The sequence below is a fragment of the Aedes aegypti genome, chromosome 1, assembly GCF_002204515.2.
Source record: "Aedes aegypti strain LVP_AGWG chromosome 1, AaegL5.0 Primary Assembly, whole genome shotgun sequence".
Classification (NCBI taxonomy): domain Eukaryota; kingdom Metazoa; phylum Arthropoda; class Insecta; order Diptera; family Culicidae; genus Aedes; species Aedes aegypti.
The window spans coordinates 201,659,721-201,672,981 of NC_035107.1; the positions used below are offsets into that span (position 1 = coordinate 201,659,721).

General features: G+C 42.3%; 2 protein-coding genes across 3 annotated transcripts in view; one reads left to right on the plus strand and one right to left on the minus strand.

The window, feature by feature from the left end:
* The window catches only part of LOC5567079, a 26,339-nt gene extending 19,750 nt beyond the window's left edge, over positions 1 to 6,589 (plus strand). For both annotated transcript variants that reach the window (XM_021857246.1, XM_021857247.1), the window contains exons 11-12: positions 5,871 to 5,962; positions 6,021 to 6,589. In XM_021857246.1, coding sequence (XP_021712938.1) covers positions 5,871 to 5,962; positions 6,021 to 6,564 — 636 coding nt within the window. In that variant the 3' untranslated portion in view covers positions 6,565 to 6,589. The remainder of the gene's footprint in view (positions 1 to 5,870; positions 5,963 to 6,020) is intronic.
* LOC5567081 (aminopeptidase N) lies at positions 6,543 to 12,264 on the minus strand. The gene is made up of 5 exons (XM_001651427.2): positions 11,738 to 12,264; positions 8,946 to 9,092; positions 8,748 to 8,883; positions 6,872 to 8,692; positions 6,543 to 6,815 (listed from the first exon to the last, which is right to left on the minus strand). The coding sequence occupies exons 1-5, from the start codon at positions 12,220 to 12,222 to the stop codon at positions 6,561 to 6,563; spliced, it is 2,844 nt and encodes a 947-aa protein (XP_001651477.2). The 5' UTR covers positions 12,223 to 12,264; the 3' UTR covers positions 6,543 to 6,560.
* Positions 12,265 to 13,261: the final 997 nt, after the last annotated feature.

Below are 13,261 nucleotides of genomic sequence, written 5' to 3' on the forward strand. Positions count from 1 at the left end.
TGAAGATGCATCGAAGCCAAACCTCAAATTTTCAAGAACTAAACATCCGTTCAAGCTGAAAACTTAATCGATTGGTTACCACCAGCGTGTGATCAATCGATTAGGTTTTCAGCTCGAACCACTGCGCTTTCTGGTTCTCTAGATTTGTGCTCTTGAAAATTTGAGGTTTGGCTTCGATGCATATTCACCTTAAACATTTCAGACTGATTTCACTTTGTGTAAATAAACATTATTTTTGACCATCATTGACATAAATTTTCTCACTGTGCGCAAAAAATTTCCGACTGAACTCAGCTTGGATCAGCACTAAACAGCAGCTGAATAATATGCTTGTTCAGTTGTTGATTAGCGTACCATGTGTTGATTAGACGATGTCGAATAGAAGTTCAAACATTATCAATATTCAGCTATGAGAGGTTTATATTTTGCACTGGACGATTTATTCATCAATTCTAGGATGGCGCTGATGGCAAGGCATACCGATGACGATTGGAAGGTCTCGAGTTCGAATCCAGTATCCAGGCGATTTTTAAAAATAATTGTTATTATCATGATGATTGTGTACACTTCATTAAAAGCGCCTAGAAAAATATTTTTTTGATTTTTATTTGTTTTTAATTATTTTTGGACCAGTCGTATAAAAGCTGAACTAAATGCTTGTAAAACGTTTTAAAAATTGAAAAATAAAGTTGGAATTCAACGACATGCTTTAAAGTTTCTCCAAATTTGCGTGAACAACGCCTGAACAGGAATTCGCCTGAAACGGATTTTAGCACATTTTTATGAAAAATGCCTATACTTAAAAAATAGTAGGCCGTGGAAATTTGACGTCTTCAGCAATTATTTTCAGCATAAAATAACGATCAACTTTGCCGAAGAAACCATACACCTAAACTGCCATTTGACCCAAATGGCATATGGGTCATTTATGCGAATAACACTAAAAAATAAGACTCCACCTCAAAACATCGGCCTCATTGAAAAGATCATTTTCGCAGAAGACATCAAACGTCTATCTCTTCATTCCGAAGAACTACAGGTTGCTTCCGCGTTTTTTCGATTCTGGCCCAGTGTGCGGCGTACTGCTCAATAAAGATACTTGAGTTATGGCATCTTTTTCTTGGCATTACTTCCTCACTGGGACAAATTCTGCTTCTCAGCTTAATGTTCAATGAGCACTTCCACAGTTATTAACTGAGAGCTTTCATTGCCAAAGTTGCCATTTTCGCATTCGTATATTGTGTGGCAGGCACGATGATACTCTATGCCCAGGGAAGTCAAGGAAATTTCCATTACGAAAAGATCCTGGATCGACCGGGAATCGAACCCAGACAACATCAGCATGGCTTTGCTTTGTAGCCGTGGACTCTAACTACTCGGCTAAGGAAGGCCCCCATTTCGACCTCCTTCGTAACCTTAGGTGGATTGGAGCATGGAGATGCGCTTTTGAACCTATTATTCAACATTGCTCTCGAAGGAGCTATTAGAAGAGCGGGCGTGCCAAGAAGAGGTACATCGTCACCCGGTCGCACATACTCCGGGGTTTTGCGGACGATATCGATATAATCGGAATTGATCGTCGAACCGAAGAGGAGGCATTCGTGTCTCTAAAAGGGAGACAGCGAGGAGAGGACTTACCGTCAACACCAGCAAAACAAAGTAGGGTCAAATGGTCCAAAATGCTACTTTAAGGATTTGTGTCGTTTACTTCTAATGAGATCCACATTTTAACGCCATTCGAACTTTACAATATTTGCTAGCTACCATCATGAAAACATTTCCCAAATTTGAGTTTTTTTACGAGTTTAAATCGTGTAGAAAAGTTGGTTGAAAAATGGGGGTGGTTCAAAATGACCAATTGGATGGGGTAGAATGCCATTTAGTATGGAGAACTAGTCGTTAGCAACCAAGTTTCTCCATGAGTTTGCTCTGCCGTATGGAAACGCTTATTCCTTAAAAAAAATCAGCGGAAAATCTTAATATTTAGGCAACAAAGTGAAAAATGTTGAACTTCACCGGAAATTTAAGGAAAAATCTATGAGTTTATATCCAAGGGTTGTGGAGGCAACTCTTGGGTAAACATATTTTAACATCGTTAGGCAAGGAATACAAATTGAAACGTTCTAGGAATGATTTAATGAGGTGAGCCATTTCACCCTATCAGTGCGTCTTGGACCATGTTTCCCTACATGATCGCCGGTAGACAGTGTGGTTCTAATCATGACGTTGGTAGCGAAGTGGTGCCGGGTGGTGAAAAAATGGAAGTAGTTTAAGATTTTATATACCTTGGCACTTTAGTGACGTGCGATAATAGTATTACCCACGAAGTGAAAAAAGGGCTTTTTACGGGCTCCGTAACCACCCTAAAGACGAAAACAAAATTCGCGCTATAGGGGAACTGGGGGTAAAATGAACACCCTAAGCAATTTTCTTGTTTTCTTGCGTATGAAGCTCTCAGATTATATTTCAATTGCTCAGAATTGAAGATGGATGTTTATGCAATGTAACAAGTTGAAATATTGTGATGGAAATAGAATTTATCAACATTATTACAATTTTGAAAATTTCTTTCCACAGAGTCAATGTTCGAAACATGTGGGTAAAAAGAACATGTGACGGGGGTAATATGAACATATACTTGGGGGTAAAATGAACATACAATGGGGGTAATATGAACATATCCTGGGGGTAAAATGAACATGTAGTGGGGGTAAAATGAACACCATTCAAATTGAACGAGTGGCGGTATGATTGTCGGCATCTGGTATATGATCAATGCATATCTCACAGACAATCCGGAATCGATGGAACGTTTAACCACGACCATTTGGATGGCTGTCCATGTCTGTCTTTGTATTTTCTCCGGAAAACTCTCGGCATCTGAAAAAAAAACCGGTAGTATTCGCCCTGGCAAGGTGTTCATATTACCCCCATCTCGAGTGGTTCATTTTACCCCCAAATAATCAACATATTCAAAGCATTTGTTCTAAGAATTTAGAAGATAAAAAAACTTTCAATTTCCGTCTTCTAATCATAAATACTTTAAAGATATGGTTTGCTACGCAGTTCAATAGATTTTTGATGATTTTAGTCATCAAAACCTTAAATTCCACGAGTGAAAATTTACATCATATGAGAAAACGGAGAGGCGTACTTTGTTTTTGTTTAATTTTTCAGCTTTTGACAGTTCTAGATCGCGCTAGAGTTGTCGAAATAGTTCCTTAGTCTAAGGATTAAGGATGGTGCAGTGACGGCGTTACCATAAACGCTGCCCCCACCTTATAGCTGACACCCCCGACGCTAGATCTACTAGATGAGGTTAGAAGAGCGATTAAGGAGTTGAAGAACTGTAAGGCTGCTGGAAAAAACGAGCTCCCGGCCGATCTTTTCAAGCACGGTAGTGAGCAGCTGTACGAAATACTGCACCGAACTCTGTTAAGGATATGAGAGGAAGAATAATTGCTTGCTAGCTGGCTGGAGGGCCTCATCTTCCCTCTGTATAAGAAGGGTCACAGACTGGAGTGTACCAATTAAGGAGGAATAACGCTCGCGAATACGGCATACAAAATAATGTCACGTGTTCTGTTAAACAGATTGAGACCGATAGAGGAGTTATTCGTCAGCGAATACCAAACTTGTTATCGTGAGGGTCGATCAACAACGGATCAAATGTTTACCTTGTGACAAATCCTTGATAAGTTCCGGGAATACAACTTGCAGACTCACCATCTGTTCATTGATTTCAAGCCGGCGTACTGTTTAGTAAAGATAATTGAGTTATGGCATCTTTTTCTTGGCATTACGTCCTCACTGGGACAAATTCTGCTTCTCAGCTTAATGTTCAATGAGCACTTCCACAGTTATTAACTGAGAGCTTTCATTGCCAAAGTTGCCATTTTTTCGCATTCGTATATTGTGTGTCAGGCACGATGATACTCTATGCCCAGGGAAGTCAAGGAAATTTCCATTACGAAAAGATCCTGGACCGACCGGGAATCAAACCAAGACACCATCAGCATGGCTTTGGTTTGTAGCCGCGGACTCTAACTACTCGACTAAGGAAGGCCCCCATTTCGACCTCCTTCGTAACCTTAGGAGATGCGCTTTTGAACCTTTTGTTCAACATTGCTCTCGAAGGAGCTTTTAGAAGAGCGGGCGTGCCAAGAAGAGGTACATCGTCACCCGGTCGCACATACTCCGGGGTTTTGCGGACGATATCGATATAATCGGAATTGATCGTCGAACCGAAGAGGAGACATTCGTGTCTCTAAAAGGGAGACAGCGAAGAGAGGACTTACCGTCAACACCAGCAAAACAAAGTAGGGTCAAATGGTCCAAAATGCCACTTTAAGGATTTGTGTCGTTTTCTTCTAATGAGATCCACATTTTAACGCCATTCGAAGTCCTAACAGTAACTTTACAATATTTGCTAGCTACCATCATAAAAACATTTCCCAAATTTGAGTTTTTTACGAGTTTAAATCGTGTAGAAAAGTTGGTTGAAAAATGGGGGTGGTTCAAAATGACCAAATGGATGGGGTAGAATGCCATTTAGTATAGAGAACTAGTCGTTAGCAACCAAGTTTCTCCATGAGTTTGCTCTGCCGTATGGAAACGCTTATTCCTTAAAAAAAATCAGCGGAAAATCTTAATATTTAGGCAAAAAAGTGAAAAATGTTGAACTTCACCGGAAATTTAAGGAAAAATCTATGAGTTTATATCCAAGGGTTGTGGAGGCAACTCTTGGGTTAACATATTTTAACATCGTTAGGCAAAGAATACAAATTGAAACGTTCTAGGAATGATTTAATGAGGTGAGCCATTTCACCCTATCAGTGCGTCTTGGACCATGTTCCCCTACATGATCGCCGGTAGACAGTGTGGTTCCAATCGTGACGTTGGTAGCGAAGTGGTGCCGGGTGGTGAAAAAAATGAAGTAGTTTATAATAATAATGTTACCCGCGAGGTAAAAAAAAGGGCTTTTACGGGCTCCGTAACCACCCTACAGGCGAAAACAAAATTCGCACTATATAAGACACTAATCCTTCCAGTTGCACTATTCGGCCGGAAAGCGTTTGGAGTTTTTGAGCGTAAAGTGCTGCGAACAATACTCGGCGATAAACAAGAAAATGGCATGAGGCAGCGTTCCATGAATCACGAGTTGTATCAAGTATATAAAGAAATGGATATTGTCAAGCTACGAATGCCGGAAGAACGCAAGTAAAAATAATATTCAGTAGAGAACCCGGACGAGGCCGTCGGCTTCGTGGTAGGCCGCGCACGCGTTGGCTTTTTGCAATTGAAGAGGTCTTAAGGGCACTTAACGTTCATTGGCTCAGGACCGAGCCCAGTGGAGAAGAATTACCCATTCGGCGTAGATTCAAAGTATTGGATTGTAGCCCATAAAGTAAGTAATATGCTGCGGGTATGCGGTGGCGATGTTCGGTTGTGTCAGTCGCGCTAGGTTATACCAAGGCGGGCGTCGATACCGTACATTATTGATGACGGGGAGTTTCGGGTGGAATTTCACCATTACTAGATAGTCATTGAAGTCAATATTATCGCCACGATAGGTTCTGACATCGGTTATATTTGGAAAGAGCCGTTCATCGATCAAAACGTGGTCTATTTGTGATTCCGTTTGCTGTGGTGATTTCCAGATATACCGATACAGAAGGCTGTGCTGAAAGTAGGTGCTAAAAATGACTATGTTGTGAAGGTAACAAAATCTATCAGTCGTAGGCCGTTGTCGTTTGTCAGCCTTCATGTCTTTATAATTTTGCTTTTGTTTAGGCTGTAACACATTTTTGAAAAATCTAACCTTCATTGAACACATTCTTCGTATTACTCATATTATATTTATTTTTCAGGGTATTATAAGGTCTTACTCTTCGGAAATTGCATGTGACGCTACATTGATTTCCAAGGAGTTTGTCATCACTTCCGCAAGCTGTCTTAAAAGGTAAATACGATAGAAATCTTCTTCTAACTAAACATCTAATCATCATCAAATCCTACAGGTTTTCCAGTGACGAAAGTTTGTTTGTTATAGTCGGACAGAATACCACTCAAAAAATTGATGTTGAGAAATCAATTATGCATCCTCTTCACGTTGCAAATAGCCACGAGAATAACCTAGCTGTGCTGAAGCTAATGCTACCAGTCACCGTCAGTCAGGAAGTAATCCCTGCCTGTTTGTGGAAGAACCGTTCACATATTCCATTCGCGCTGGAAGTTCTTGGTACTAAGGAACAACAGTTTGATCTGCAAGCCTATCCGTTGTATCAACAGCGATGTGAGGAGATCAAATTTTCTAATGTGACTTCGACAGAGGTGTGCGTTGCATTCGACGGATCTTTTGGTGAGAATAAGCCGAGCATCTGTCACGATGCAGGAAGTGGACTCTATAACTACTACGCGCACGGATTGTACGAGAAGCAGGTTTCTTATCTGGTAGGGATTTACACTCGAGGAACCGACTGTGAAGATGATGCTGTAGCAGTGTTCACTAGAATAAGTCACCACTTTGGGTGGATCAAAAGTGTAATCTATAGATTGGCCTAGTTTATTAAAGCAACAATAATTGTGACTAGTGTCAGTAGAAACCCGGCCGTAATTGAAGAAGCTCCACCTTTATCCGGTTTGACCGTTGTCGTACTGAGGGTGTAATCGTTTGAGACAAGCCAATTGCTGATCGCTTCCGAATGTTGGTCCACCCATGCCAGGTTCTTTTCGGCTTGAACAAGAGCCCGCCCAGCCGCAGAATATACCGATTCTGTGAACACTCCTCCATATTTGGCAACGATGTCTTGAAGCTGAAAGATGACAAGTTAAGCACGATACACAGCTACAAATCTACAATCTGACTTACCGTTTCAAATTGTTCTTTTTGGTTGATTCTGTTGCCGAACTCAGTGAATATATTGGCAACCGATCCAGCCATGTATGATACATCGGGGTAGTATTCTAGCATAAATTTCAAACTTGCTCGGAGTCCTTCGGGGCTACCGCTCAGCACAGACACCAGAATCTGATTCCGTTCCGTACCAGTCAGTTGGAATCCCGGGAGATTAGTGGTGGTCAATGCTAGATATAGCTCAATCATTGTTGTATTTCTAGTGCAACCCATCCCGGTGATGAAGCGACTGACCAAACCATTGTCGTTGTTCTTCATTGAAAGATACCGTTCGAAGAACATCTGCATCAAATCTTCATTCAGAGAAGATATATGTTTGCTGAAGGAACAAAATGCCGCGGATTGGGCCTCCTCGGGAACAACGAAGGATTCATCACTCATCATCTGCTGCATTAAATTTTGGGAGTCCTCTACGCAAGCCGTAACTCCAAAGTAACACGCCAAGTATATGGTGTTTCCACGATGTAGTCTACTGATGTGGCTGGTCGTTCCGGTTAGTGAAATTCTTGCGTACATTCGGGATGTAATTTTTCGAACAAAGTCCTCGAATCTTGAGTAGTTTTCATTACTCGAAAACATTCTGTTCAAATGAATTAGAGCATTGTAGGCCGTGCTCCAAGGGATGTATTCGCTTTCCATTTCCAAGTATTCCAACAGGGAAAATGCAATTTCATAGCTCAACTCTCCTGCCTTAGCTAGATTGCTAGCATCATCTATCAGTTGCGCACGGTTAATGACCGGAATAGTATACAATTTTTCTGACTTTAACATCTCGGTCAACGCAGCCCAATTATTGTTATCGTAGTTCACTCTGTAGAATCCAGTTTGTTGTTTATTCACAAGGATCCAATCGACATCTGCCGGCAATTCTTTGGTATATTCTGGAATATCTGGAGTTAGCCAGTCAACGGCTGTTGTATCATTGAAATCAGCTTCCGCCGAGGTGGCATAATTGAGCGGTACGTAAAATTTCGTATCCTCGGGGGCTGTTTCTCCTTCCACTGGCATCCAGAAACGCTTTTGAGCACATGTTACGAATTTTCCATTTCTGGTCACTGTCACAACCGGATAACCGGCATTATCTGCCCAGTTGTTGAACACGGTTTTAACGCTACCTGGCATTGCGACTTCGCTAAACTTTTCAATACTTGCATATAGATAATCTGGGTGCGTGGTCATGTAACTACGACTTTCAATGTAATCATTGAGAGCTGCCTTGAACGATTCGAACCCAATGACGTTCTGGAACATCCGAATTACCGATGCACTCTTGGCGTACACTACATAGTCAAACAAGCCGTTCAATACATCCGGTTCGGTAGCGTAGAAACTCATTGGTCGATTACCAGCCTTGTCGTCTTGCGAAAAAGCCGAGTGTACATTATTCACCACGAATTGTTCCCACAAGTGCCATTCGTCTTCAATCTGTGCCGTCACGTAGTACTCAAAATACCTAGCAAATCCCTCGCTCAACCAGAGGTATGTCCACCACTCCGGAGTCACTTCGTTACCAAACCACGAATGTACGAACTCGTGCGTAATCAGATTGGCAATATTCTGCTTGGTGCGAGCCGTTGTCGTTGCGTCATCGTAGATGAGATAAACTGCGCGAAATGTTATGAGCCCCCAGTTCTCCATGGCACCCATGTTGAAGTCCGGAATGGCGATCAAATCTACTTTGGGCAGCTGGAACTCGTGACCCAAAAGATCTTCCAGTATTTGAAGGGATTTCTGTGCGAATTCCCGTGCGTAGATTGTGTGTTGCACTTGGTTCTCCTGAAAAGCAGTGATCTTGAAGGAGAGTTTCAATGTATAACAGGATGTCTCTTACCGGGGCATATACTCTGATGTGATCTGTTTCTTCTGCCAAAGTTTTGTAATCAGATACAATGAAGGCCAGCAGATAACTTGACATGAAAGGAGACCTCTCGAACTGAGTGATTGAGTGCTGTTCACCATCCTGAACTCTAATAAAGAATGAAAACTATTAACTATATCGGCAGTCGAGAGCAATTTTTCAAGACCTCACCGCTCCTTGATAGGCATGTTGGACAGTGCGTGGTATTGAGAACGGTGACGTATTGTGACATCAAAATAGGCCTTATAGGATGGTTCGTCATAGCATGGGAATACGCTCCGGGCATATGTTGATTCGAAATGGGTGGTAGCTATATACCTAGAAGAAATTACATGTTTGTAAATATGGAAGTGTATCTTATCAATGGAGCTGAACTAGGAAATAATATTTTTTTGATTGAATATGTACTCTATAAATCTTATTATAACTTGTAAGCAGTGGCGAGTTTAGAACAACCCTAAACTCAGATCGCCACAACCCTCCAAATTTTTCGCACCTTGTAGATGTCGACTACTTGCTAACGGATGACCCTACCGATTGGTCGGCAGTCAAAAAGTCCATGTCTCGAGGGGGAAATCTGCAAACAGACCCGCACCAATGACGACCCACTAAAACCAGCCCATGCACCGTACATGTGAAATTCCCACTGAATTGCTCAAGTACTGTACAAAGTGCACATACATTACCCTTGGCCTCAGATTTTTATCTTCCCGGACTACTCTACGGTATTGCTTCAGGGAGGGGCCAGTGCATATAGCACAACAAATGTAGCAGAAGTAGCCTAGGCAAACTGCTTCTTCTAGCCGACTTAAACAATATTACAAGGGATAAGTCTCGGCAGGGCTAATCCTCTGCAGCTAACTCTTGGTCGGCACGGCATAGGCGTTTAGGGTTTTAGGTTTCTGCTCATTCTAAGCGCTTTTGACCAGATTGATCCCCCATACCTTAGTATGGATAGCGCCACGCTTGCCAGTAGCTTCCGTTTGCTAGCAATTACAATAGAGCTGTTAGAAATCATCCTCGAAAGCCGTAAATGCCCTTTTACAGGCACATTCAACGTGACTAACGAAGCTGAGCTTGTCATCGATCATTACCCCAAGATGCCTAAGGGATCGCTTGGACTCTATGGTGCAATCACCTACCGAGATAAGCGCCCTTGCTCGGACTTGCGATTGTTGACCACCACCACCTCAGTCTTGTGACGGGCCAGTCCTAGTTTCCTAGACTCCATCCATTCCTCAACTATGAAAATAGAGTGCGCTGCTGTCAACTCTACTTCCTCCAGCGATTCGCCATAGACCACTAGGGTGCATTCCCTAAGATCGGGCCCAGGATTGAGCCTTGAGGTACTCCCGCGGTAATTCGGTTATTTTCTGCCCCTCCTCTGTGTCATACAGCAGAATCTTACCATTAAAATAGATTTCTAGAAGCTTACACAACTGCATCTTGAGGCGATGAAGTGCGTGGGCTAACGCTCCCAGCTCCAGAGCGACAACCGTGCAGTAACGTTTACCGCTCTTTTTATGCTCGATTGCCACCTCAGCTGTCTGAACGACCGACTGGATAGCGTCCAGAGTAGATTTACCTTTTCTGAATCAAAACTGGTTGTTGGACAGGTTGTCTGCACCTTCCGTGTACGGTACTAGCCTGTTGAGGATCAACCTTTCCAATAACTTGTCCGTCGTATCTAGTAGACAGATAGGTTTACACGCCGACGGGTCACCTGGTGGTTTCCCCGCCTTTGGAAGTAGCACCAATATTTGTCGCTTCCATACATCCGGGAAGATTCCTTGGTCTATTCAGCGTTGCATCGTAGTTCTGAACATGTCCGGTTTCGCATTCAATACCATTTTTTTATGGCAACATTCGGGATACCATCGGGTCCTGGTGCCTTATTTGACGCGAATGATTTCACGACTTCTGCCAGCTCTTCGTTCGTCACCCTCGCTTCTTCTTCATCTGCCGCATACGGAGCTGGCGTCCATGGGCTTGTGGGATGATGCGAGAAGAGTACATTGATTATCGATCGCAGCAACTCGGGTGACTTTTCTTGGGACGCTATGTCACCTTTGATCTTAGCCATTACCACTCTGTAGGTTTTCACCCCACGGACTCGAATTGACACTCTGGCATAGACTATCAAAGCATGCCTGTTTTACCTCTCTTATTGCTGCACCGCGTTCTGCTCTTTGTGCTTCTGTGCGTGCGTTGCATTGTTCGTCTAGACCGAATGCAGATTGCTATCCTGCCCAATGTCAACTTACCCTAGACCATTCAAGAAAGACGATTGTGTATACACCAAGATCTACTCAAACATTCAGTAGATTTCTACCTTTCCCGATGACCTTAAGAACGCGGCCGCCGCCGTTGTTATCGTTTAAATTATGAGCTCTCGATTTGTGCACATTGAGAATGGTAAGCTAATTCCAATTCAATCCCCATTCATCTCTGAGCAACTTCGATTGTTCCGGTCAATCGCGGAGTAGCAACTATGGATTATTCGTTCATTTATGCTCATGCTCATCCTAGAACCATCTTAATCTCAGCTATGGTTGCCTGTCGCTAGCTCTCGAATCACGATTTTCTACTCTTCTCACTCAACCAAAATTTCGGCGTTCAAACTCTGCAAATTTTTCACTCTCGTATCTTTCAAAGACTACCTATCAACATTGAAAAAGTCACTCCCAGGTGTTCTCTACGCTACCGTTCTGTGAAACCGCAAATGATGAGGTCAATCTAAATCAATAAGACTTAGGGCCGATTTCTTCACCTTCGCTTAAGCCGTAAACCACGTTTACCCATACGATTAAACCAGGTTTAAGGCCTAAGCGGTGGTGAAGAAACCGCTTATTAGTAATGTTTTAGGGTCCCTTTGATTACCTTTTTACATATGGAGGAACGTGCCATAAATATAGGGGCAAATAATTATTTCCCATTACCTATTGTTCCCATTAAAAACCTACCTTGTTGCATTTCCCACGGTATAGCTACTCCTGTACAATCCTTTCAGCTCCGTTCCGATGTTATTGGAAAACTCAATGTGCACCTGATAAATTGCGTTTTGTTCCAATCTTTCATTAAAATAAAAGATTAGCATTTCGTACTTGTCCATCGTATCCAAATTCGCCAACGGCAGATCGTCTCCGTTAGGTTTGGTCACTTTGATACTATCCCGATCGATAACTAGCCCATCACTGCTGAGGTAGAAGTGATTGGACGTATCCAGATATCGCATCTCGATATCGACCGAACCTCGATAGGAGTAGAAATTTTCGTCACTGATATCGAGATACAACTTGTACGATAGTGGCTCAGAAACCCGACGTAACCGATATCTCTCATCGGCGGATGCTCGTTCGATGAGCGTCGGTAGCCTTTCGGAAGGAGCGGCTGAATGCGCAACAGCTGCTAGGAGTGAAACTCCTAGCAATGAACAAAGGATCATCATTTCACAGATCCGTAAAACTTTGGACGTAACACGGTACCTATACTACTGGCAGTACTGATACTTCTGCTGACTCGAGTTGAACATTTTCATTTCTCTATCTTATCCGTTGACGGTCAGTAAATATGAATAAGTGAGGCAATTCATTCCTAGGTTGTTAATGTATCTTATCAAAATGCTTAACAAACCTTGATAATGGCAATACAATCGAATTAATCCCAGTTCAATAGCTAGATATCATTGAGCAGACTACCGTTGTCGGTAAAATGCGAATCTTTGTTCCCATTTAGGTTAAGATGAAGAATGTATCATGTCTAAAGAGATTAGATAGCCTCTATGAGCGCATCTCACAAATCAAAAGTATGAGCTTTTGACCGGAAATAGGTTTTTTCTTGCACAGATAAAAAAAATCCAAATAAAATTACGCCAGCTATAATTCACCTTAGGGGAATATGAGTGTGTTTGTGCTGTGACTGCGTGTAGTTTACAGTAAATCCTTCAGGTATCAAGGTCTCTCTGGACTCCAACAGCATAAGAAATTCTTTGCTAAAGCAGCCAAAGCCATGTCGATCGGTAGCTGACATCCGTCGTTGGCAAGTACGATTTGCTGAAATGGTCGTTAGAATTTGATGGTAACTAAAGAGTAAGAAACAGACTCCCCAATATTTTCTCAACAAAGTATAGCAAATGCGGAACATCGCAATCTACAATATCTTCTCCGTTCTGCTCCATTTCTTCCACACTTGCCAAATCTTCTCCGACAAATCTCGAAAACTTATTCAAACAGACTCTAGTCAAAAAAGTATACAAACATACTTTATCGGTTCTACGTGTTTCGCAGACGAAATTCTACATGTTTCACTCTGAACCAACTCGATTTTTCACTTTTAGAACGTTTAAATTCCGGAATTACAAAACGACGAAAGCAAAATTTTCAATTTTCACAACCTAACCACTACTTTCGCCGCTCCGCTGTATGGATTGAACGTTCTGACTTAACCACGAATCAAAACAAAACACTACACTGATAAAAATCCACACG